Source organism: Geospiza fortis, unplaced genomic scaffold (assembly GCF_000277835.1).
Source record: "Geospiza fortis unplaced genomic scaffold, GeoFor_1.0 scaffold23, whole genome shotgun sequence".
Lineage (NCBI taxonomy): Eukaryota > Metazoa > Chordata > Aves > Passeriformes > Thraupidae > Geospiza > Geospiza fortis.
Genome location: NW_005054303.1, coordinates 11,654,004 through 11,681,061, shown reverse-complemented (window position 1 = coordinate 11,681,061; position 27,058 = coordinate 11,654,004). Strand labels below are relative to the sequence as shown.

At 44.6% G+C, this 27,058-nt stretch overlaps 1 protein-coding gene across 1 annotated transcript; it reads right to left on the bottom strand.

Moving 5' to 3' along the window:
- Positions 1-2,249: 2,249 nt before the first annotated feature.
- LOC102042006 (reticulon-1-A) lies at positions 2,250-20,425 on the bottom strand. The gene is made up of 7 exons (XM_005417953.2): positions 20,124-20,425; positions 6,908-7,115; positions 5,350-5,488; positions 4,386-4,455; positions 3,952-3,998; positions 3,811-3,869; positions 2,250-3,070 (listed from the first exon to the last, which is right to left on the bottom strand). Exons 1-7 carry the CDS (start codon positions 20,182-20,184, stop codon positions 3,028-3,030), a joined length of 627 nt encoding a protein of 208 aa, XP_005418010.1. The 5' UTR covers positions 20,185-20,425; the 3' UTR covers positions 2,250-3,027.
- Positions 20,426-27,058: the final 6,633 nt, after the last annotated feature.

The window sequence follows — 27,058 nt, the reverse complement described above, 5'->3', positions numbered from 1 at the left end:
CTGCTCATGAATGTGTTATTCTGCTGTCTTCAGCCATCTACTGTAATCACACCAAAATATTTTAACATTCTGCTGTCTTCAGCCATCTACTGTAATCACACCAAAATATTTTAACAAGTACAGCTCAGTGTTGGTTATTTCCCCCCACACTTGTTCAAGAACCAAAAAAATGGATGTCCAACCCTTCCACAAGGTGCTGCTTTATGAGTGAGACTTACCAGGGACACTGAGGGTGTCACCAACCTTCCCTCCCCATATGCACAGGGATTCTGTTATTGCAAGGTGTGTAGCAGGACCAGGAATTAGCAGAGTTTGGCTTTCTCCAAGCTTCCATGTCCAGAGGTAGCACAGAAAGTGCTGCTGTGATCCCAGTAAGGGGATGGTGACCACGAGCACCATCAGCAATTCAAACCCTGCCTGAAACCCTCTGCTTCCCCCACATCCCAGTGTGGGATTCCCAGTTGGTCCCACCCACCAGGTTAAGCCACCCCAGCTGCTCTTGCAGGCTCTTACTGGCAAATATATGGAAAGTCAGAGCAGCTCTGAGGATGTTGGGAGGTTTGTTTGGCAAGGTGGGATGTGAGAAAAGGACGTGGGTTTGAGAGGTGTGTGTGCAGGGGTACAGTCAGGGTGATTGAGGGCTGGGATTGGGGGTTGAGAGAGGGTGATGCTGGAGGAGACAAGATGGGAATCTTGATCTCTATTGGTTTAGGCTCTTGAGAATCGTTGTACTCTTCCAGAAGGTTCATTCTGCTTTATTTCTAAATGTGCAGGAGATGTAGCTTTTAAATTGTGCTTAGGGTTCAGCATTGCAAAAGGCCAGTCTTGGAAATTACTGCTCTGGGGGTGTGAGGGAAAAACACATTTATGGGACCAGGGGGATGGGACATTAAATGGGCTCATTTTCAAAATCAACATGTTGCGCCCACGCACTCATCTTGTAAGTAATAAGAATTCTGGTGGTGAACCTTTATCTTCAGGGATGCTTTGTATGGTCTGCACTCCCTTCCTCAGAGACACAGGGAACTCCAAGGCAGATAAAAATGGGGGTTCCTGTTGAATTTTAACTCCTGGCTGCAAACAGCACCAGCTAAAGCAAACATACTCCACTTGATCAAAAGCAATATATGTTCTTTTAAGACATTAGACATCAGTTTCTCATTGAGGAAGAATGTTCCCATCTGGCTGCAGGTGACATTTAAAACCCAACCTAGTATTTTAACATTTAGATATAAAGCTTAAATGAAAATAAGGGTATTTGAGACTTGTCCCAAGAATTAACTAGCCCACAGCCATACCAATGTTTCTACCAACTCCTTACATACATTTGGGTTTTACATTTAGATACAAACAGAACTGCAGCCTGGCCTTGGACAGGTGTCACTGTGGCCATGTGGAACTGAGACAAAGGTGAATTAATGAGTGAGTCTAAGGAAAGGCTTCAAATTTACAAAGTTGGGATGAGTATTTAAGAATCTTTGTATGAAAATAAATTCTTCATAAAACATTTGTGATTGAAAAAGAAAACCAGCAATTTGACTGAAGATATTTTGATGTTCACATTTTTATACCAAAAAAAAAAATATTCTGCAGGTGTGTTCCATAAATGGGCAAATCAAGCACTTAACCAATTGTTTGTTTTGAAGCACTTTGGATAATTTTCAACAGCTGTTCCTCTCCTCTGGTGGTTCTCAAACACCAAATTCCAATTTTTAAAAACCTTCACCTTTGAAACAGAGTAAACGCTCGTTTCAGCTCCCAGCCTCTGGATTTGACATTGATTCTGTCTAAAGCAGATTTCAGAGAACAATTAGAACAATTTTGGGTAAGAGAGCAGTTGATGATAAGGAAACTGAAGAGCCCTTTGTGCTCTGCTGACACCTCCACACTGTGCTGCTCGTGGTTTGCACAGTGAGCAAATGGAGGAAGAGACCCTGGTCCATGTACCTGATATTTTCTACACCACCAACAAAAATAAACAAACTGTGTGCAGAGATCTTCCTTTTATTCCAAGGAAGGTCATCAAGATGTAAAAATATTAGATGAGCTACTTACTCTTAGTTAGACACCTAAGATGCCTAACTAAGAGTAAGACATCAGGTACTACTTGTTGGACTACACCATGATGTAAGGGCAAAGTGTGTGCAGATGTCCAGAGGAGAGAGAAAGAGGGAAAATGCTCCTTTTTGCACAGTGTGTGTCCAGTGCCCAAATGTCAAGGTAATCCCAGTGGTGACAAGAAAGAGAACTTTTTACATTTAGTAACATTTATTTCTGCATTCGGTATCAAGTACATAAGTGCAAATATTCAGAGTCCATAATTAAGTCCATTAGGAACTACAGAGAATGTAATACAAATTGTAATAAATTGAACATGCTGGAACTTTCCAGTTACCATACATGTAAATCAGCCTGTCAATCCTTTACGACAAAAGTACTGGGTTTTGTTTTCTTTTTATCTTTTTTTTTTTTTTGAGTTATACAAAACTGATTACCATAAGTACTGATTACTGTTCATTTTATTTGTGCTGGAAAACACTAAAACATCAGTCTACAATTCTATATAGTTAATAAAGATGAATCCAACCAGCAACCCAGTGACGTAGAAGCAATTTTAACTATTGCATCAAGTGCGCTAAGCAGGAAAGCCCCTAGCCACATGTAACATTAAAAGTTATAGAAGCAATGCCAATAGAAGAAGGAAAAACACTAAAAAAAAAATTAAATAAAGAGGTCAATATTATTTAGGCTCTCACCATCATGCACTTTATAAGCAACACAAAAAACCACATCTAGTACACTTTTCTCTTTACTATACTTTAGTGCTTGACACAAGTGATTGCAAATATTCTAAGTGCAGAAGCAGCAGGGGAAAAGCACTGCTTCTGAGTTTTATGTTTCTAAGTTTATGGTGTCAAGAAAAAAAAAAGAATGATAAATTTGCAGTAAAGTGTAAGAACAGAGCTGTTTTCACTCCAGATTTCCCCATTATGCACTACTGTAGTCGATGAATTCTTGATGTCTGCTTTACTCTGCCTTTCTCTTAGCACCTGGGATTTTAGCTTGAATCCTAAAAAATAAAGAAGAAAAAGGATTATATGGTGAGGCAGTTATTCCATTCCAGTGGTTCCCCACTTGGATTCTTATGCAGGGATAATCTCTAGTCCACGCTTGGTGTGTTGTCTCAACAGGTGAATTAAAGTGCCACGAGAAACAGAAGTGATGCCCATCAGGTGTTCTTACAGGCCTGGTTTTTGGTGGTTCATGTAATCTAGGGATATGTTCAGTGCTATTCTCCCCCCAGCATTATTTCTCCATGGTCTGTTGTCTACAGAAAGCCAGGAATATAGAATTTTGAGAACAAAATTTCAAAATTTCACGCAGGTCTTATGCCTGTTCCATGGGGATTGGAAACACTGAAGATCACAGTGCTTCCAGGTATTTGCTTTCTGTGACGGGATGGTGTCCTAATTCCCACTTTGGCCATTAATGGTGTCAGCTCATGCAAAAAAACAGGCTTGGAGTGGTCAGTGGGGAAGAGAGTGAACTCATTCCTTCCTGTTTGTCCTGGCCAGGTACCAGTGTGACACCAGTCTGTGACTGGGCTGCTCTGCCCACGATTCCCCCAAACAGCAAGGGAGGGGACAGAAGGATGGAGCGCCTTAGTTTGCACTCACTGGGAGGGTTTTTCCAGGCATCTCAGCCTCTCTGGGAGGACACCACTGACAGGACACAGTGTCCCCAGGGCCACCCAGGTCCCAGGCACCCCCGAGGGCACCACAACCTCCCACAGCTGGCTGCTGAACTCACTTTGCCACGACCGTGTTTATGTGGGTCCGCACCAGCCCCAAGTATTGATCAATCTGTGCCTGCAAAGAGCAAGAGGAGACCAAGTCAAGGAGGCAACAACCAGGCAGGGACACCCCAAATGCAACCTGCAGACAGACCTACCTGGTACTTGTCATATACAACGGGGAGAGTAAACATAGACACCACAGCTGAGGAGAAAAGGAGCACAGTGTTATGTTCTGCAGATCAGATTCCCCCAGAGGAGAGACCTACTTTGGTGGCAAACACATTATCGTGCCACTTGGTCAGCTGATCCACCAGGGAGCTTTGTATTAAAAATGCACTTTGCTCAAGCCTCCCAAATATGGAATTCCCCATTGCTCTGGGACTGGGAGCTGCACAAAACCATAAACTGCAAAGTAGCTCTAGCAGGAGGGACAGCATAACAGAACAATTAATATTTACGGGGAAGGGAAATAAATGTTGGTGGTTTAACTGAGGGGAAGGCAGGCCAAGGATAGGCTGTTTTGTCTAAGTTGAAATCTGGAGGGAGTTCAAGTTAAAAATAGATTTTTAAAAGAAATGCTGATTTTTACCCATTATCAGAAGAGTCAGGCCATTGAAGAGGGCTCCCACGTAAGTCAGCAGCCACATTAGTACTGCAAACTAAATTAAAGATGGATCATTACATCAGCTCCAGTGCCAGCATAAGAAGAAAATAGTTTGCTTAACTAGCTAATATAACAGCACATTAGCCTTTTTTAATGCGGAAGAGAGTGGTTAAGGCACATTAGGAATGAGGAAGTTTTCTAGGTGTATTAACCCCATTCTCTGTTCTGCTTCTCACCCTCTTAGCTCAGCTTTCATGTCTATTTAGGGCTTAAATTGCATCCATGTAGAACTCTGCATTGAGAATGGCATAAGCAGATTTCTGCATCAAATTTTTATGATGTCAGGGCAGATGTTTAACTCCAAACAGGTTAAACAGAGCCCTGAAGTGGTAATCCCAGGGACTGATAACACTTGAGGCTGAAAGATGGGTACACTTTCCTAAAATTCTTTACTAATTTAGGAGCCTAACTTATATCTGCTCTCTTAATGATCTTCCCTTTGCTCTAAAGGACACCTGCTTGAGTGTAAGGCTAAAAATCAATAGTTATTTCAGCAGGGAGTGAAAGATCTTCCATAGCAGGTAATGCCACCAGATGAAATCCGGATTAACAGAGGGGACCACTATTTTATAACAAAGCACACTGCTGGCGAGGGGACCACTATTTTATAACAAAGCAATAGAAAGCACACTGCTGGGATGCTTCTAGAATTGAGGTGGAGCTAAGCTGTTTCTGCAAATTTTTACATCCTGTATTACCTATCAATACATTCAAATGCCAAACCTCTGAAGTGCTGGAAACAGTTTTTAAATCAAAAAGCAGAGCAACTTTCATATTTGGAGCTACACAAAACTAGGTTTCATGACAACCCTGTCAACATGGGAAGCAGCTCTTTGAAATGTAGATTTATCCTCTAGAGAGGGGTTAAAAATATTTAAAGCAATCCTACTTTTAAAGAATCCACAAGGTCCTGAACGAGAAAGAGTCTCCTCAGCTCTTTGACTGTGCTGTTGACGTATAGCTGGAGACAATCTGTGTATTTCTGGATCTGGTCCTGTGAAAGATTCATCTCCATCTCCAAGTAGGCTCTGCCAGAAACACAGGTCCCGTTACAAACCTGGGAAGTTTCCCCTGCTGTTCGCGCTCAAACCCATCCACCCCATCATTCCCTCCTTCCCAGACCTCATTTCTTTGTGCTGGAGCAATGAATTCCCCTCCCTCTCCAGGCCCAAGGCCACGAGCACACCCTCCTCACCCTGCATGACCCATCCCTCTGGGCAATGCTGAGCTGGGGTTGCTCACCTCCAGCCTCGCCTCTTCCCCAACAGAGCCTGGTCTTGATGGGATTTCTCTCTTTTTCTCACCCAAATGGGGATACAAATCTGACCTGGGAGTTTTCCCCACAAGCAGAGGAAAAAGGATCAGTGTTCTTGTGGAGCAATCCCCCCAGACCCTGTGGAGAGTGGGGAGTGCATTGCCACTGGTACCATCACTTAGATATTGGGTTGCTGGAGAAAAGATATAGATAATTGCCTTCTGTGCCCAATAGATTGTGCCCAGAAACAATGCTCTTTTCTCTTGCAGATATGCTGAATTACCACCAGCTCTAAAGAAACTAATTTTCTCTGTTTGCTTAAAATTTCCTGTATCTTTTTGAGAAAAAAATTCCACGTCCTACAGGATGACAATTTTTGTGGTGTGCTGTTTTTCTTTCTCTCTCCAGGACCTAAGCCGACAGAACCTTAAAATTTTTGAGAAACTGTGAAAATATCATTATTTCCTGCTTTATGAGCAAGAAGAGAATTTCTTCTGGCACAAAAAGCAGCACTTGGGCATCACCACTGTAAGAGCCTAAATGAGAGATGTGAGACTCCGGGTGGCTCTTCAAAATGCAGTTTATTACATCTAAGGGTTACAGCAGTCCAGGGTGGTGGGTGACAGAGCTGTGCCTCCAGCTGTCAGCTCCAGCTGCAGGCAGGCCTGGAGACCCTTGGTTCAGGTTACAAATGCATTATATACTTTTCTTTGCTGAGCATCTTAATACAGTAGAACCAACCTATACCTTAACTTTTATCTATAGCCTATCATAACTACTATAATTACCATATTCATGTTACTGTTCTCCAATCACTAAAAGTAAGGGCATTACAGTTTAAGCTAGAAGTTGGTTTTCAGTTTTCTTGCAGTGGAAAATTCTGAGACTTTTCCTACTTGCAACATTTGCTGACTTGTTTGCCTGGGCTATTTTTCTGCTTGGTAAAAACATCCTCTTGTTTGAGGTGGGTTTATCCTTTGCTCTAAGTCATAAAAACCCCTTCTATCTAACATACCCTTTGCCTCCTTGGTTATCCAGTAAGACTGGCTCAGCAATTCTTTCCCTCTATGCCAAAACTTGCTTCTATTCCTTCTTCAGATTCTACATGCAAAAATCTTTCTGCTAAGCACACACATCTGTGAGACTTCCTTGTCAAACTTTCATCCTTCCCAACAACCACAAAGCCACTCACTTGAAGGGGTGACCCTCGTCCGTCTTCTGCACAGCCTGTAGGACGGATTTGTAGATTCTGAAGCTGATGGTGGCTGAGAGGCCGGCCAGGGCCAGGTAGGCCACAACACTGACAACACTGAACTGGGTCAGGGAGAAGAGCAGCAACAGCAGGCTGCCAAACACGATCCCCGTCTGCTTGATGTCGCGCCAGTACAACAGGTCGATAGCTGGGGGTAGAAGAATAAATTGTTAAAGGCAGGTGGTTCACATGACTTCCTTAAATCCCTTCGTCCTAGGATTTTTTCTCCTGGGAAGCTGAGAAGCCTCAGAGAAAAGCAAAACAACTCTTATCTCATTTGCTTCTCCACTGTTTTGCTCGTGTGGAATGTGTTTGGAGATTGTTTACCCACAGGTGATTGTTCAGTGGATTCTGGTTTACATTCTCTGAAAAAATCCCTTTGCCCAGGATTTTTCCTCCTGGGAAGCTGAGAAGCCTCAGAGAAAAGCAAAACAACTCTTATCTCATTTGCTTCTCCTGTGTGGAATGTGCTTGGAGATTGTTTACCCACAGGTGATTGTTTCATTGGATTCTGCTGCGAGTTGTTTTGACTCTTTGGCCAATCAGGGCCAAGCTGTGTCAGGACTCAGGAGAGAGTCAAGAGTCACGAGTTTTCATTATTAGCTTTTTAGCATTTTAGTAAATATCCTTTCTGTATTCTTTAGTATAGTATAGTATTCTTTACTATAATATAGTATCATAAAGTAATAAATTAGCCTTCTGAGAACATGGTACATCATTCCTGCCTTTTCTGGGGCATTTCCCAGCAAATACAAGAGGCAGGAGCTGCAAAGGCAGTGGTGGTGGCCGCTATGGGCTCTGTGTGGCCCTCGGGGAGCAGCGATGTCTCTGCTCACAGCAGCACCAACAGGAGCTCCTCAGGAGGAGCAGCAAAGGGACTGGAGCCACAGGCTGAGGAAATTACAACTGATGACCTACTTGAAATCCTTGTTTTGCTTGTGCCTGTGCCTGGGTTAGATAAGATGGATGAGCATCTCCAACCGCAGCACGGTGGGTGGGTCTCTTGCAGCAGCAAGGCAAGTGCAAGCTGGTTGCAAGTGCTTTGTGTTGTTGCTAGGGCTGTATGGAAGATTTCAACCCACCTTGCATTTACTCAGTCTGAAAATTCCATTTTTAAAATTTGTTTCTGTTTTTAACAAGTTCAAATGCCAAATGCTTGATCAAAGCGTTTTCTAGTTTTGGTTGTTGATAAATGAACGAGAAAGTTTGGGGCTAGCCACAACAAACCACTTTCCCATTCAAAGTTTTGACAATTTAATTTTGTTATTTTATAAGTTTTGAGAAAGGAGAAGACTCCTGGTTTTATCACTGCTTAATAGTTCCAAGAGTAGGAAACCATTTTTCAGATAAGGCTTTCAAATACAGAATTATCTCTCTTGCGACTCAATCCAACCTCAGAATCAGAAAAAAACAAAAAAAAAAAAAGCTTTCTGCTTGTTATATAATTTCCCCTGTCCATGGGGGGTGCTGGCTAGAACAAAACAAGTGCATATGACCATTTTCAACTAGTGCATTTTTACATTTGTAAAGCAGTTAACTTTTACAGTGTTTTCCACCCACTTCGTATATTTTATTTCAACCTCTCCAGCAAAAAATTTTAGTATCGGAGACAGCCACTAAAATAGCAAAATTTTATGAAAGGATTGTGGAATATCCAGTCCACAAAGGTGAATTTAATCTGTTTACACCCACAACCTGCTTCTGAGGGGACTCTTCATCCAGCCAGAGAACGTGCTCATGACAAGCTAAACAAAACAGCTTTAATTTCACACACTGCACAAGTCCTCAAGAACAGCTTGAACACAGCACCAGCCAAACAGATCTGAGAGATGCCACTTGTCAAATCATTCGGAACAAAGAGTAAATTCAGGAAAACTGCAATCTGTCAGGAAAAAAAAGTCACCGATACTAAAAGAAACAAAATTAATCCAGCCTCTTAGTTCTTACCATCAAATCAAATCTCCAAAAATTGTGAGTCATCACAGAGTGTTTGCCTTGAGTCAATGAGTTACATTACTCATTACTATTACACATATTAGCCTTGCTTTACAGTGATGGGCTTGAATGCAAAAATTGCTGTTGTATTACTGAGCTCTCTTCATGCACCACTCACATCCAATTATATTCTCCATCAAATACACTATATATGAATCTTTTACTATTTTTAAGTGTTCAGCACTGGACCTGTGGTCATGAGCACACATGGCTGGATCCTATGGGCTGCATGGAAGGCACAGGACAAGGGACCTTGGTGCCTGTTTTTTGGGATCCTGGGTGCTGACTCCACAAAACAGGGACGGGTCTTTTACAGATATGTGCCCATGCCTGCTTCCTGCAGAAACCCTGGGGCAGGGAGTATGGAATGCTCCAAAACACAGCTCCAGCATTGTCAGAGCCCCTGGAGGAGGAGGTTGAGCAGCAGACACAGCTGTATGGCAGACACAGCTGGAGCTCCACAGATTCCTCACAGTGATGAGGTGATGGAGCATGCAACTCCAACATTACAAACCATCCTTACAAAATGGCATCCAGAACACAGGAGTGCAGGTTTGGCCATTTTTCATATTCTTTTTCAGTGAAGGTACTTCAAAACCCTGCAGGTCAACAACTGGGCGCTGTCACCAGTGAGCATTTGGACAGGAGGTATTATATTTTCTGTGAGGGTGCTGAGGCCCTGGCACAGCGTGCTCACAAAAGCTGTGGCTGCCCCATCCCTGGAAATGTTCAAGACGAGGCTGGATGGGGCATGGAACAAGTGGAAGGAGTCCCTGCCCATGGCAGGAGGGGTGGGATGAGATGATTTTTAAGCTTTCTTCCAACCCAACCCATTCTAAGATTCTGTGATTATTCACAACCTGATATTTTTTGTGCTCAAAAATTACTCTGTCAGAGTACTGAAAATTTATGCAAATCTGACTTTGAGATACTTAAGTTGTCTATCACACAAAACTTCAACAATAAATTGCACAGGTGAGCTGGTGTACGTGGTACATCATCTGCTGATGGCAGAAAAAGGACACGTGCCAGGGGAAGACATTCCCTGGGACACAGGCAGTAGAGAGGCAAACAAATGAGAACTGAGCCAAAAAATACAAACTCAACTCCAACTGAGTTCCCTGAGTCAATCCCAATTAATTATAAGATCCAAAATGACCAACTAAGCCTTTTCCTTCCAATGATCTTCAAACTCATACTCCTGCAGGCTGGCAGTGGGCTGCATTCTCGCGCAGAGAGATGCCAAACTGCATTTTCTCATTCTCCTCAAAAGGGAAGATGCTGAGTTACTCAAGAGAGGCTTGACCAGGTATGTTTAAATCCTGAAAGTCATCTGTTCCTGCCGTGGAATGACTGGGATATTTACCCAGCTGTATCAGGTAAGGAAAGGATCAGAGTGAGATGGACGGAGGCCAAGTGACACAGTTCTGGGAACAAGAGCATGTGAGAGGGAGGAGATGAAAAAGCATCTGGCCTCTTTCTGCAGCCAAAGGAGACCTGGCAGAGAGGGATCCTGTGTCTTTTAGACCTGAGGCAAATATTCCCATGTGCATGGAAAAAAGAAGTGCCAACTGCTAGTTAGAAAATCTCAGCACAGAAAAGGGAGATACGAGTTCAGTGATTTTTACATGGCTCTCCCAGTTCCCAGGTCCATCCTGGGAGCACATTCCCCTCACCCACAGCCTGCCAGCTCTGTCAGGATTCTCAAGGGCAGGAAGAACATCTGCCTTCTCCTCATCTCCCTCGAAGGGACAGGGAGCTGCAGCCCTGCTGCCCTGTCCAGCTGTTCGGGTGGGATTTGATGTTCCTGTAGCCATTCCTCCTCTTCCTCTCCCTTATGGAGAAGGAGCTGAGCCAAACCTCTTTGCAAAAGGTGATACAGGAGGGAGGTGAACCTCAAAGCTCCTTGGGAAGGGAAGGGTAAGAAGGACAATCCAGAACTAGAAATCAGTGGAGACTTGGGAAGATTTCGGCTGGACAGGACTCAGGGATTTGAGCTGTATCAGTTCCCCTGGAATTTAGATGCTGCTAAAAACACCTGAGCTACACCTGTCAGAGCCATGTTTTCTCTTTCAGCTGCAGCTTCAGTCACTTCAAAGGCTTTTTAAATTATTGGAATGGAATGGAATGGAATGGAATGGAATGGAATAGAATAGAATAGAATAGAATAGAATAGAATAGAACAGAACTGACTATTTCAGTTGGGAGGAACCTACAACCATCACCTACTCTAACAGCCTGACCAATTCAGGGCTGACCAAAAGCTAAAGCATGTTTTTGAGAGCATTTTCCAAATGCCTCTGAAGCACTGACAGGTCTGGGGCACAGACCATTTCCCTAGAAGCCAGTTCCAGAGTTTGATCTCCCTCTTGGTAAAGAAATGCTTCCTTGCTAAGACAGTGGTTAAACATATTTTTCTCCTACATTTCCTTGCCTAAACAAGGAAGGCAGGGAGAGGTGCTCTGGGTGCAGAATGCCCCAGCTGGGATCCTTTGCCTGGCTTCCTCAGAGTGCCATTTTCTCCTATAACCATTTACACCAGAGCCAAATTACCTGTCACATCAGTGTCTTGTGCTATAAATAGAGACCAAGGGGCAAACGAATGAGAAATTTTCTCATTGACCATCAGGTGAAGCCAGACTTGCATCAACCTTCCTCACACCGTTTCTTTTTTATTCTAAACAGGAACTAAATTAAAGATGAGGTTGTCCAATGTTGGAATCTGAAACGCAGGCAATTCTCAGAACTTCAGGCCTGTAAACCAAAGCTTAGAATTAAACACAGGATTTGATTTGAGACCTTGGAAAAGGCTTCCAAATTGAAGTAGTAGAAGTGAGAATGTGGATTTATAGTTTAAAGCAGAGACACGCTAAGCTAAGTAGAGGAAAATTTAAAGTACAGCACTGTAGGTTTGTGTGTCGTAACATGATTGGCTTAGAAAGCTTACACTGTAATATGAGTCCATAAGACGAAATATTTAAGGATTGGGTCAAAACCATAAATATCCTTGTTAGCAGTGTTTCATTGGTTAATAAATCCTTAAAAGGTCTTGTAACTAGAAGTCTTGTGACCTTCTGAACCATGCAGTGAAGATGTGAGCTGAGCTCACCCTTCCTGCCTATGTAGAAGATAAGAAAAATAAATTGCATCGTCAAAAGCAATTCAGAGGTCCTATCTCGAACTTATTTGAAATTCCTTCACAAATCCCCACAGTCCACCACATTTATATGTCTGCTTTGAGTTTTATCTCACCCTATATTCATGTAAAACTGATTAAGATACCGAACAACTCCTCCCAAACACTCTCTGACCCCATGGGTTTAGTGTCTTCCAACAGGTCACTAAGTATAACCAGTGCCTGAGCCTTTGCTGAAGGGCATCTGCCTGTTCCTGCCAGTACCCCTTCCTTGGCATACTGAAGAGACAACCAGCCAGGCTCAGAGCAGCCTCCCCAGCACATGGGGCCTCAGTGGGAATGAGGATGACAGGCCAGGAGAGGAGCTGGAGCTGGAGCTCTCACACACACCCTCCTCTGCAGGGCCACTCGCCAGCACGCGCCAGCCCCACGCTCAGCCAGGCTGAGACAGCTTCCAGCCCAGCTCCAAGGTGGCTGCAGCATTCCCCAGACCAGCCAAAGGACAGAGGATACCTCCCAGCACAAATTAACCACATAATAACTGAGTGCTTTGGTCACCCAGAAGGGAAGGAATAAAAGGTCCTGGTGTGGTGCAGGGTCCTGCAAGCGCCGGGTGTTTCACTGGGAAGGGGTGTGTGTGTGCATGGTGCTGCCCAGACCCCACCACAATGGCACAATTCTGAGCAATGCACGCTGAATATTCATGAGGCAGGAGGCTGGTGCCACGTGAGGCTGTGATGTGTGCTGTGCATGCAATTGGACTGGGGCTCAGTCTGTTTGGTTAAGCAAGATCCACTTCCGAGAGCCAAAACTTCAAACCACCCAGTTTGCAAAAGGGGTTTGGGCATTGAAATCAGCCTTGGCTTCACTGGAGGGTCAGGCTCCTTCTGTTTTGAAAATCACTACTGTAAAATCCTGCCCATGCCCATTAGCATGCAGAAGCTGTTCTGCTGTAGCTTTCCATGATTTCCCTTTAGCCTCCTGGAAGGAGGGAAGCAACATCACTCACTTTGCACTCTTAACAGTACAACTCACCAGAAGTCTGAGTCATTTGTGGAGGTATAAAAGGACTCTGGGTTTTGCCAGAACTGCCTCAGACTCAAAACTATTTGCATTTATTAAGGAAGACTTACCAGCCATCTTTAAGACAGCAGCACTGCAGGTCACTGCTGCTGCCTTTGAAGAATTTTTTGGGAGAAGCATGTCTGATGAGCTGTTTGTCTGCAAGTATTGCCTGCTTGTGCTTTTTAACTCACAGCAGAACTTGCAAAATGTTACTCAAGTGGTCTTCTAGTTGCAAGATTTTTCAAGGCTACCAAAACACTGCTTTAAAGCCACATTTCTAGCAGAACCTCATCTGGCTAACCGAATGGCTAAACTGTTAATATGGACAGCTGGTAAAAAGCCATGTTTGTGGGGCAAGCTGAAATGAACCACACAAATATAAGAAGCAGCGCAGCAGGCAGTGTTTGTGCCTGCAAGGAATGGCTCCCTAATGCCCAAAAGCTCTCACAGCTCTTACCATGGCCTGCAGCAGAAAATATTTCTGCTCCTCTTGGTATCAAAAAAGCCAGAAGACAGATGTGGGGGCTGGAAAGGGCAGTGCCATGATTAAAAATGCTCCTGAATCCATTCTTGTTAGGATGTGGAAACACAAGGTCTGGGCTTTGGGGGTTTTTGTGGTCCCCAGAACCTGGTGGTGTGGGGCAGCTGCAAGCCCAGCCTCCTGAGCAGACACCCCAGAGTGAGAATAGAGGATCCAAACCAACCTGTAGCTACAATGTCCTCCTGCATGGTTGTGTTTTCCAAAAATACTTTTGTAGGAAAAATAGGAATCTTTCCATTCCATGTCTCAAAGAAAGCATTTTAGAATGAAAATTAATGATCAACCAAGCAGAGACTGGACAATTCAAATCTTCCACAACTCCTCTGAAAATCTCTGTTCTCTCTGTCTGACTTTGCAAGTTTTTCCTCCACTGCGACAACTGTGTGAAAAATGATCATGCAAAAAGCAGCATTTCTGTGGAAGTTATTATAAAAAGTGTGAGCAAACTGCTGGTACCCAGCCTTCAAATGAAGCCCATGGGCCTTGATGATTATATAAAAGGTTGTATGCTCTGTAGTACACCACTAACACCTTTGGAAGTAATCAAGCTGCCCTTCCCACCATGGAGATACCACCAGGCCTGCTTAGGAGGTAAAATCAATGGGTTGTACTGTTTCACTCCCTATCTAATAATAGCTTTTAAGAAAAGTGAGAAAAACCTCTCTGTACACAGCATTTACTTCCATACACAGTGCAATATTACAACTTCATAAATATAAATGACTTCATAAGGCATTTATCAGACCTTCTGGGAGTGAAAAAAAACCAAGAAACACAATTTAAGAAGAACAACCTTGTTTATAGTGCTGTCACAAAAGTATTTGACAACAAATGAGACAATGCTGTAGGTTTTGAGTAGAAATAAATACTGCTTGCACTCAAAGCAAGCCCAGCTTGCAGGTTTAACCACAGGCTGCAGGACCAGCCTTTCCCTCTCCTCTCCAGTGAAGGATCCAATGTGGACACTGCTCCCCTCCACACAACAGATTTGATTCTAACGTAATACAGATGGATACACGGTTTAATGAGCAGTCTGCTGCCTTCAGGAGACTGCTGGGATGAGCAGCAGAGCCAAGAGAGGGTATCTGTGCTGTTTCATGAGCTCCTGATCCTTCATCTCCAGCCTTGAGGAATCTCTCCATGCCTCTACCTCTTGTATATACTCTGACCATTAATTTCCTGTCCTCAGTTCAGCTTTATAATTTTATCATCCACCTGTTTCAAGGTTTAACTTGAAAGTTCAGAGCTTCTTAGTCCCCAGAGTCTGATGAGAGGAGACCTGGAACAAGAATAGGGTCAGGGAAAAGGAAACCCTTGATGCTCTCCATGTTATTTCCGACAACATCTGCAAGATCAAGATGTGAGCAAAAAAATATTGATGGATTGCCTTATGTGAGGCACCAGAGTAGGCTTGGGTAGACAGGAGAGGACTGGCAATAAAAGAGGATTGTCAGTAAGAAATCAACCCTTCAACCACACCACACATGAGTCTACGGTAGCATTTATTATCATTAATTATTAATTATTATGTGATTGTTGTTGCTATTAATGATTATGCTGTTGTTATTTTCATTTTCATGTGAGAGATGCTTTAAGACTGGGATTGAGCACAGGAGAAACACACAACTCCTGCTCATCAGACTGTATCACTGCCTGCCTTGGGCAGTTTCTGAGGAGGCTATTATGGCTCTCACCTTAATTGAGCAGAAACCAAGGAGACCAAGCAGAGTCCCTGAATGCAGGCTCTGAATGCACATAATGCTATGGAAATGTGAAGATTCTCCTGAGATGCTCCTGGACCAAAGGAATAGACCTGGGATTTCTCTTAGACTCTAGCCAAACATTTGAAAATCTGCAGATTTTCAAAATAAGTGGTTCAGATCTACGTTACTTATAATTAAATATGATGTGGAGAAAATCCCCCTGCTGATATCATAAAAGCCTCACCAGAACTCACTTCCCAGGGACCTGATGAAAACAAAAGCAGCCCTTCAATACTGCCTTCAGCTATTGCCCCCCATTACCCCCTTGATGGAGTTTAAATTAATCCTCAGGGAATACCTCAATATACTCTTACTTTGGGGGAATTTTCATCTTGTTCTGGCAATGAAATGATATTGTCCATCAGATCTTAAAAAACATGGCTCTGAGCAACCTGGTCTGGTGGAAGGTGTCCCTGGTCATGGAAGGGAGGCTGGAACTGTGTGGTCTTTAAGGTCCCTTCCATCCCAAACCATTCTGTGATTCTGTCCTGGCTCAGCAGGTGTGCAGAGCACGTTTTCTCACTGATTTCTTTTGCCATCAACAGGAACGTGCTGGAAGAAGAATTGATACAATTTCTGCATCAGTGACAAAAAAAAAAAAAAAAAAAGGCAGCAAATCTGAAAGTCGTAAACAATCTTGAAATTCCTTCAAACTTCACAGGAAACCATCTGGGAAATTAGGAAATAAGCTACCCACAAGTTGGGGTAGTTTTACGAAACTGTGAGCTAAATTGGTTATGGCAGGCGTTGAGTTGGTACCAGGGTTTTAGCCCAGCCAAGATCCAACATAAGAACCAGATACTGGGGCAGATCTTTATCAAATGGATCCCAGCTGAGAGTTCAGCCCACAATATTTTCAGTAAAGCACTGAAGGTACCAACTGGCTGAAGTTTTATTCTCATTATAAAGCTGTAATTAGGCAGACTTCACAACTGTCAAAAAGATTACAGATTGACTTCATGCAACTGTATTATTGTCATTGAAATTCTTTATCAGTCTTAAAGTGAGGAACATTGCCATGAGCAGTTGCTGCAGCTTCCCATCACCCTTTGGAAACCAATGGATTTATCAATCAAGTAAGGAAACTGCCTCTCTGAAAACAGCTGCCAAGGAATGATAATCAATAACTGCAGTCCTAGCAGAGTTATGTCAGCTAGATGGATTTGATGGTCTGCAGTCCTTTCCCACATTAAGTTATAATTATAATGTGGGTACTATTTAGGATTGTTTTTATGAACACTTCATGGGCCTGTGTCTTTGGGTCTTTTCATTTTTCTTTTTTAATAAGTCTTGCAGAAGGGTGAAGCTGCAGGAGCAAGCCTGACCAGCCAAGAGCTGGCATGTAGAAGAGTGAAAAAGGGAATATTCATGAGGACCAGTGTACTGACACCAAACAACTCCTCCAAGCTGGGTGCAAATTTGGGCACTGATCTGATCTCTGTAGTGCCCAGTGACAGGACCTGAGGGAATGGCTGGAGCTGTGCCACAGGAGGTTTAGGTTGGATATCAGGAAAAGGTTCTTCACCCAGAGGGTGTTTGGGCACTGAACAGGCTCCCCAGGGCAGTGGGCACAGCACCAAGCCTGGCAGAGCTCAAGGAGGGTTTGGACAATGCTCTCAGGCACAGGGTGGGATTGTTGGGGTGTCCTGGGCAGAAATTGGACTTCAACGAACCTTGTGAGTGCCTGCCAACTCAGGATATTCTATGGTTTTATGTCCTTCCTAATCCAGAGAATGTCTATAGCAGGGTATGAACCTGCAATTCCCCAAAGCCACCTGTGTCCTGCTGAGCTGAGCCCCTGGGGAAGGCATGGGGACCTGCCCTTCACCTGCAGCTGGAGGCTGCCCTCGCCCAGCAGCTCCCAGAGGGAAGCTGTGCACTCTGTCACACTCTTGTGTCACACACACAGCTGGCACAGGCTATAGGCTGTTCCTCCAAGGCCCACAGCCACCAGCACGCCCAGGCAGGGACATTTCTCCTCACACTCATGCATTATGCATGGCTCCATCCCAGCCTGCTTCGAATGCATCACCTTCCAGTGCAGAGACGACTGGGGCGTGGAAGTCGCTGCAGTCCCCCAGAGCCACCCATGTTAATATTCTGAATGAAGCAGGTGCCCAGCAGGGCTGAATTACTGTCCTGCTCACCCAAGGGCTGCTGATGATCTACCTTTGCTCTAATCCTGCTGTACCTGCAGGATGAGCAGGCAAAAACCAGTATTTTCAAATGTGTGCAGCAGCAGTTGATTCACTGCAAGGGAAATTCACTTGACTGAGTGGGGCAAAGTCAAAGCCTCACCAAGAATCTCTGCAGCTTCTCACGATCCCCACCCAGTTTTACATCAATTATAACTACTATAGGATCAATCCAATGATACAGCTAGTTGCAGGCTTGGTTGTTGAGTAATCAAAACTTTTGTTAACCTCATTGTCGAATCTCCATAATTTCCATAAAAATATGCTCTGTATTTACTGAGGTTTCTCTCTGCATCTGTTACACTCACAGACACATTCCAGACTTTTCAGGGAGGAACCATAATTCCATTGACAATCAAGCTGGCAAAATTATACAACTCCAGATTTGCACAGAACTGATATTCCAGGTTGAGACAGAGACAACATGAATAATAGATATTAAAGGAATCAATGAATCGTCTTTAGTCTTCCTTCTCCTGAATTTTAAATTTCCTCTATTTTATCTGGGACTGATCAAAGAATTTGGATGACAGAAACAATATTCTGTGGCTATTTAATGTTTTCTGCAGGATCATTTTGGAATCATAAAGCACCACCCAAGAAAAAGAAAAAAAAATGCAAATGCTGTGGAAGTGAGGCAAGTGATTTATTTTAACTGCGTTGATTTTTCAGACCTGGGATTTTTTTTTTCAAATCAGCATGGGACATAGTGTCATTCCATTTTCACCAAATCTACCCCATTTTCAAAAAGGAAAGCACTGAAGGAGAGAAACCCCACTATTATTATTAATTATTAATTAAACAAGAGCAGTATGTCCTTCATAATTCCCCATTTTTTAATTTATGATTTTTTTTTTCTCATGAGAAGGAAAATACTCAGTTTGGTTCCAAAAACAGGTGGTTCAGCAATCTGACTCAGCAAGTCAATGCTTTTATAAGAATCAGCAAAATAATGAGCATTTTTGAAGAAAAACCTCTACCCAAACCCCACCCTAGGAGGAAGTTCATCTGCAAAGCTCAGATGAAAAGACCCTGAAGTTTGGTGGTGATCCTCTCATTTGAGCTTAATAAATCCCACAAACACATGGAAAATCCTTGCCCTTCATGTCGGTGTGGAAAGCCGGAGCTGCTGGAGCCTGGCATTTAACAGGTGCATCTGTTTACTTTCCAGCTACTCATCTTCCTTAAAAAACCCTCAGCCTCTAAATACAATTAGATGCTGAATTGAGAGATTGCAAAAATATCAACCTCCCTAGAGACAGGCATCTGAAAAGTCTCTCCATCCCCGCCCCTCCCAAAAAAAAACCACTTTAGGAAGGTTTCTCTTCTATTGCATCGAGCTGCGTTTATGAAACTATGCCTGCGAGCATCCTGGACCCTTTAATGAGATGATGCCTGGAGTAATCTCTCTCCCAGGGACCCTGCTGTGAGCATCAGCACCATGAGCTGACTCTTCAGCGTAAACATGCACCTTAAAATTACAAAAATACATCCAAACAAAGCCTGCCCGAAGCAGCCCCAGCCTGCCCGGCAGGATCAGCCGCGAGCATTTCTGCCTCTAATCTGCCCACCAGAGCAGCGTCACAGAGACTGTCTTTTATCAAAACAAAGGCTGGATGCTGGCTGGGAAGTGTGAAGCCGACTAAAAATGGCTGAAAAGCTGTCCAAGGCACCCGGGAAGGTGGCCAGCCCCACCCAGCGCAGACACCGACCCGCTCAAAACACGCTGAAAAATCAACCCAAAAGGGAGATGCCATTGTTCCCTTTCGCCTCCGCGGCAGCGAGACAACATCCCCGCAATATTTCACCCCCCGAAACGAGTGCTCAGGAGCATAATGAAAGGATTAATGTATTAAAAAAAAATAATAACAATCCTAGAGCAAAGTAGGAAGCAGGGGGCCATGCCCGGCTCTGTCGCCCTCCTTGCCGGAGCTGCGTTTTCTTTGTGTGACACAAGGCTCTGGGTGTGTCCGTGGGCAGGAGGCACCAGGAGCCCAACGCCACCACCTCCCAGCCCCAGCGGGCACCAATGCACCGCCACCCGGCTTCCCTACAGCCCCAAAGGTGGGAAATCATAAAGCCCCAAAGGTGGGAAATCATGCCAGCGGCATCCCGACGGAGAGAGCTGGGGATGGGGAATGACGCCGCTATCGGCAAGGGCGGATGCTCTGGGGATGAGCCGCAAGGTGGGAAGAAGGCAGGACCTGTATCCTGGATGCTTTCAGGGTGAGACACCTGCGGATGGGAGAAATGCATTCCAAGAACAGAAATCAGAAATAGGGGTTTTTAATCTTGCTTTCTTTCTTAAATTACCCCCAAAGAAAAGCTCCGCGGGCGCGGGGAGGGAGAGGAAACAGCATGCAAAGGCCCACACAGGTGAACAATGCAAAAATGGATGGATCCTGCCTTTGCCTCCTCTGCCATGCAGCCCTAGCATGCAACACCAGAACAGATAGAATACCCTGACATTTCCAGTTGCTCCAAAGACAGTCCATCTTGGTGGAGTCGGCACTGGCTTGCATCTCGGGGGGCTGCGGGCTTGCCGGTCCTGTTGTTTCGGAGGCACTGCGTTAGCAGTCAGGCATTCCCGAGCATGGGTGCGCTCCCGGGTACCGCGGCCGCCTCCCCGCTCGGCTCCGGACTGATGCTGTAAGCAGCACAGGCGGAGGGGGAGGGCATATTGTACGCGCTGCGGTCTCCACTGCAGCAAATCAGCAGTGTGATGTGGCTGCCCTAGGGAGCAGGCTCCTTTTGAAAAGGGGATGCGGGTCCCTTTTCAAATCAAAAGCTTGAGCTCGGGCGGCTTAGCCCTGCTAAGCCGTGGAAATGGTTAAAGGCAACCTGATGGCGAAGAAATAAAAGCAAATTGGGTGTGGGTAAATAGGGAGGGGGTGAGCAGTGTTGCCTATGTGTCAGTACGGTTGTGACTGTTCCAGAAATTTCTTGACAGTGATGGAATCTGGTATTTTCTTATTTCTTTTTTTCTTCTTTTTCCTTTTTTTCTTTTTCTTCTTTCACACCACAACCCCTCCAGGTTTTCATGCCTCCCCCTCCTCTGCCCAGCTGGGTGGGGTCGGGGAGCAGGCAGGAAAACAAACAAGGTCAGGATCCAAGCCCTGCAGAGCAACCCCTATTTTGCTATATTTTTTTGGAAAACCCTGCGGGCACGGGGTGACCCGTGTGGCCCCCCCATGCCAAGCCCTGCCACACCAGGATGCTGAGGACTCCCAGGTGCACCAGGTTTGGGTGTGCTGCCTCCTCTTGTTGCCCAAAATGCTGCATAAATCAGGATTTGAGGTGTAAGAGTGCAGGAATACAGGACAATTTGGGAAAGGCCCACTAATAGCTGAATTTTAATATTCAGTTTAACAATGGTGGGCCCCACCACTCCTCCCCTAGCAGGACACAGCCCCTGCCTCAGTTTCCCCACCAACAAACTTTTATGAATAGCTTTGCAGAGGCATCAAAACCATGCAATGATCATACTTGCTAAACACTGGGAAACACTTTTGCCACTCAACCTGTTTGCATTTTGAGATTTTGGGGTGCCTGGGAATGTTAAGAAACTCCCCAAAAAGTCACCCCATTTCACTGAAGAGTGACCAGTATTTCAGACTATGTCCAGTCATTTTGGGCAGAATGACCCCAGCTGGGCACCTCTCAGCTCTGAGGCTGGATTAGATCATGAGAGTTCATAAAATAATTTCACTTTAGCAGCGTTTTACTGAATTTTGTTTTTTTCATGTGGAAACAGACACCAAAACACACACATTGGGCCACATACTCATCAGCATGGGGAATAGAGTTTGAACCCCTCTGCTCTTTTGGCTCCAAAAATAAAAGGTCTTTAATACCTGAGTTAACAGATATCTCCTCCAACTGGCAGCAGTAGGTCACTTATCCTTCCCTCAGGCAACTCATCTTAAAGAAGAAAGCCAAAATTTAAGGAAATTCACCATCTTACTCTTTACCTAGCAAACTCTGCTGGGATTAGAGAGGCCAACATATATTGTTCATGTTTATAAACCAACCCTGAGATCCCCAAAAACACTTGCTTAGGCTTGAACCCAGCATCTTCATTCCCCTAACAGGGAAATCCTTAACTAATTGGGGCAGAATTGGCTTCAGCTGTTATTGCATGTAGTAAGACTAAACCATCTACAATGTTACAAACCTGGATTTTGTGTTCTTCCTGGCTTTGTTAAAAAAAAAAAAAAAAGGAAGAAAGAGGTTGGCAAGGGATGATTTCTGAGCATGGACTGATTGGTTTAGACCCTTTGTAAGAACAGAAAATTTCCCTATTGATACATTTTGCCCTGCAAACCCTTTGCAGCTCTACAGCAGGGTTCCCAGCACCAAGTCATAATATGAAGTATTTACAAGAAGTGTGTATAAAACAGAGACATAATTCACATAAAACTTCTGCATCCTTGTCCCTGGAATAGCCACAGACACCCCAAACATGGTGCATAGGTCAAATTCACGGCTACTCGGTGTGTGCCACCAGCAACACAGCAGAGAGAAGGCAAAAGATCTCTGTTTGGTCTCTCTATAACCCAAATTTCTCAGTCAAGTATGAAGGACAAACTCCCTTTGGACAGAAGAGTGGTCCATGTACATTTAACATCCCAATAATGATTTCTCCTTGCCTTCATTGTTTGTAGAAAGTTTTCTCACCTCAGACTTGATGTCTCCATTTCCTCTTCCAGGCTAGAAAAGTGAACCACACCATCAGGTTTCCTGTTTAAATTCTTACTCCCCTTTGGAAAAGTGTCTCTTCAGACCTGGCCCATGTGATTGGACTCTCCCACACTACTTCCAGAACTATTTTAATCCACAGACACCAGAACCCATCGCTACCAGCAGTAACAAGAACACTGCATTTGTGTTGGAAACAGAACGGAACTGGAACAGTGAGATGAAGACACTTAGAAAATGCACATGGGCAAAGGAGAGCTTCCAGTGTGCACTCACTTGTCCCAGGACCTGAGGCAGGTGGGGGACAGAAGCAACTCTGTGTGTGACTACAGAAATTGCACAAAATCCCAATCAGCACTGGGTGGATCCAGCACTAAAATGGCCATTGATAAAAAAAATGCATTTCCACAATGAAATTTTGAATTATGCATTCAGTAAGTAGTGAGATAGAAATAACTAAGCATCTGGCCATCAATCCTGAGGTTAAGAACTGCTTCTTTGCCACAGAATTAAACCAGGAGCAGGCTGGAAGGCAAAATAAACATTGCACTGCCTGGATCTGAAAAGCGTGAGATGCACAGAGATCTTGACATCAGCTGCAGGAAAGTTTGGTGTTGGAGGGGAACTTTCCTGTGATCATAAATAGGAGCAGGATGAAAAGTAGTGAGTGGAATTTGCTTCCCTTCAGAGCACTGTCCATTGGGCGCCTCCTTCTGCTATGGATGTTACTGAAATTGTTACAGGTCTTTAGATGTGTTAGTGAGGTCACATGAAGCTCAGTGTTGATGGCACAGTCACAAGCCAGGAGGGCTCATCAGCACTTGCCTGTTCATAGCTCTGCTGGAGATGATGATCTGTGTGTGCAGGATGTGTGGGGTAAAATAAAGGTACCCATGGGATCATTGCAGGAAACCACTGGCCAAGTGAACACGTGTGTAGGGTATTGCTGTTTGCCTCATTTCTTTCCATCCTCCAACTCCAACAGGGATCACAGAATCATAAAATTATTGAATGGTTTGGGCTGGAAGGCACCTTAAAGCTCATCCAGTTCCAAACCCTTTGCCCATGAGCAGGGATGCCCTCCACTAGACAAGGTTTCTCAAAGCCCCATCCAATCTGACGTTTAACAATTCCAGGCATGGGGCACCCACATCTAGATGGCCAACTGAGGTGCAGACTGTAGCTCTGCAGAGGACAGGGACACCCTGCCATGGGGTGTGGCCCCCAGGGTTGTGCTTCTTCCAGGGACATGGGAAATCCTCCAACAGGACTGGCACTCCAGCCCTATCTTGTTTCCCTCCAAAGGTCCTTCCACGGTGACCCAGCCCACCTGTGCACCACTGATGAGCTTTGATGAGGTCAGAGTTAGCATCATTTAAGGCTTTTTAGGTAAATATCCTTGAATGGACCATAACAGTCCATAAAAGCTCAGAAGCACCCACTGTTCTACCACAGGAACTAAAATTCGGGGCCATCCCTTAACAACACTGTTGGAGGGCAGGGGTGGAAGTCAGCTGGTTTCAGTTGGTTTTAAAGATGATTTAATGATTAAAAATCCACAGACAGAGCTGAAACCACTGTTTGGAGTGCAGTGACTTTGAAGGCACTTTGGACTGACTGCGTTTTCCTGCATCACTCCACGTCAAGGCTCCGTGGCACACATTGAGGGCAGCGCCAGATCTGCAACGTGGTGCTGAAAGATCCTGACACTTAGCACTTTAGGAGAACAATAGCATTAAGGGAGATCATTTGGGTTATTTTTCTAAGCTAATTTGTTCTTAGCATTAGCAACAAAAATAGAGAGGATGCTATTTTAAAAGTCGCATTAATATGTCTTGAAGCTCTAAAGAGCAACAGGGAATTTTTGCCTGAGCGCTCCAAGCAAGGGCAGCCAGCAATTACATTTTCGTGAGGAAGCTGTCAATAGCAGAAGGATGGGCCAAATCCTGGCTCTGCTCTCATCCTTTTCACTGTCTTGTGCTCATTCTTGCACATTTTCTGGTCTGCAGAGCTGCTCAGAGGCAGCTGAAATGGCAAGGCCATGAGCTGGGAGATGCTGATGGCTATTTCAGGTCCATCACTTCTCACAGTACAGGAAGCACATAGACAGCTCTGTCCTTGCTGTCTTTTGCCCCAGGTCTTTGCTACTTTCTCTTAGAAGATGTAATGCAGTGACGAATTACCTTTTTTCTCAGGTCTTCAGACCACAAAAGGAATCATTAAGCTGGTAAAAAAAGACAATATGGTCTTAAACTGGAAGAATTGAAGTCTGAAGCTGAACAATCACAAAAAGAAGCCCCATGTCCGGGCATGTCACATAATGTTCCAGCCTCCCTGCAATTTCTTTTTTAGTCTTGAAATGTCTGGATTTATAGGGTTTTTTTTTAATCATCAGTCAAAATATTTGGATTGTTCACAAGGACAAGAAGTGTGATTTTGAGACGTGCTAAGCTTCTGCTCTGCTGCCTCTGTTTCACTTTCTGCTCAGCAAAACTGTTCTTCATACCCATCTTTGCTCAAAGGCTGAGATTATTGATGTATATATCTATATATAGGTATAGATGGATATATCTAATCATAGAAGTGTAAATTGGAAGGGACCATAAAGATCATCCACTTCCCAACTCCTGCCATGGGAAGGGACATCTTTCACTATCCCCGGTTGTTCAGAGCCCCATCCAACCTGGTCTTGGACACTTCAGGGTTGGGGCAGCCACAGCTTCTCTGGGCAGCCTCTGCCAGGACCTCACCAACTGCACAGGGAAGAATTTATTCTTAATATCTGATCTAAACCTGCCTTCTGTGAGATAAAGCCATTCCCCTTTCTCCTATCACTCCATGCCCTTGTCCAACATCCCTCTCCAGCTCTCTTGTCAGCCCCCTTTAGGCACTGAAAGGTGCTCTGAGGTCTCCCCTACTCCAAGTTCAAGAGTCCCAACTGTGTACAAGGATTATATCATAACTACAGATAAGTATAACCATCTATAACTGTATAATAACTGCATATAACTGTACTATAAGACCATATTATCATAAGATTTTCAGCAGCAAGCCAGTGACATGAGCCAAATGAGTTGGTAAAAGACCCAGGTGAGACAAGCTTTGTGCTTGCTTCCTTCCCTGGGAATGAGGTGGCCTTTCTTTGAATCCAAGTAAATGAGCCCTTTGGGGGAACTCCTTAGATTCAACCTTGTTGTTAAGAAAAAATTTTGGGTTTTGAGCCTCTGATGTGCCTCAGTGAACATAGCACAGATCTTCTCAGCAGCCATGCCAGAGATGGCCAGGACTCCTGTGGTGCCATTTGAGCTCCCTGATTCCTGCAGGCAGCAGCACAACTAACACATAACAATCAGTTTTGATTTACTCCTGGCTCTTCAGAGGTGGATAATTTCTCTTGGTCCTTTAATGTTATTTTCGAACTGCGAGGTTCATAGAAATCAAGGCTCTATTCCTGCCATTGACCTAGAAAAGTCTTTTGATTCTTTCCAGTGGGACTACTTTTTACAGTTGCCGGGAACCTTAAAATCATGAGTTTCTCTCCTCTGGGGCAGGTAGTTGCTACATCTTCATTCCTTCTTTAAGATTTGATCAGTAAAGCTGAAGAGACCCTAAAACTCTCTCTGACCTCCTGCACTCCCCCATTACAAAGGAATTGCTTCCAGCTTATTACCATTTGCAAGCCTTCTGTTTTTAAGCCTGTTCTGTGAATTTTTTCTCTCCTACAGCATTGCTGGTGCTGCAGCTGGCATTATTAATTCCATTTCATTAACTGATCTTAATGTACTGGAAGACAAAAGAGAAGAGAGTCCTGAGACCACAGCCTGGCTGAGTCTCAGGAGATCTCTGCTCAGTCCCCATATCTGCCACAGGCTCCCTACTATGTGACCTTGGGAATCATCTCTCTGAGGTCTCTGGCTCTGCTTGGACTATTTAAATTTGGGGCATGGTCTGCTTTTTTGAGCTTTGTTTCTGCAGCACCCAGCACAACATCTGCAGCTCCAGCAGAGGAGCCTTGCTCATTTTTGCAGCACAGCTTGCAAGGCTGGTGTTGCTGGCTGCCATTCCTGGACCCGGGGAGATGAAGCGAGGTGGTGAAGATGAATTTGGATTGCAGTGCTCCTGGAAATGGTGAAATCCCCTCTGGTGTTGTGTAAGGGGCACAGAGGACTCTTTTCTTTGGCCAAGCATGCCCCAAAGAGATGATGATGATGCATTTTCAGCAAATTCTTGAAGCAAGATCTGGTGTCCAGTGCCTGAGCTGGAGAAGTAAGGCTGTGCCACACAAGCCACCAAGGAGAGGTCCTGTCCTGCCCTTGGCTCCTCTGCACATCCCAGTCCTGGCAGCTCTGGTGCATCCCAGCAAAGGTGTTCCCACAAAAATGCCAAAGTTTTGCTCCCAGCTTGCAGGGCCACCCTTTGCTCTGGCTCTGCTGGGATCAGACCCAAGTTTTGAAGCTCCAGGTGCTGATTCAGAGGCTGGGATGCTCTGCCCAAGTGCAAAATGCAGCTACAAATTTTGCAAATGTGACTGCAAATTAAACCAACAGCCTGCAGGCAGAGGCTCAGCAGACTGAGGCCACTTTTGCAGCAGTGCCACAAGCCCTTAATTGAGTTTGGGATGCTCATAAGCAGCCAGGGGTGCTTGAGAATGTGCTGTGGTTTGCAGCATTTCTGCTGGCTCCTCTGCTCCAGTGCCTG

Bases quoted from the DNA above. Each gene is read 5' to 3' on its own strand.
- LOC102042006 (XM_005417953.2), bottom strand. From the start codon at position 20,184: ATGCAAGCCAGTGCCGACTCCACCAAGATGGACTGTCTTTGGAGCAAC. The intron at 3,999-4,385 runs GTAAAAATCAGC...TTTTCTCCTCAG, and splicing joins CCTGACTCTTCTGATAATGG to CTGTGGTGTCTATGTTTACT. The intron at 3,870-3,951 runs GTAGGTCTGTCT...TGCTCTTTGCAG, and splicing joins TTGTATATGACAAGTACCAG to GCACAGATTGATCAATACTT.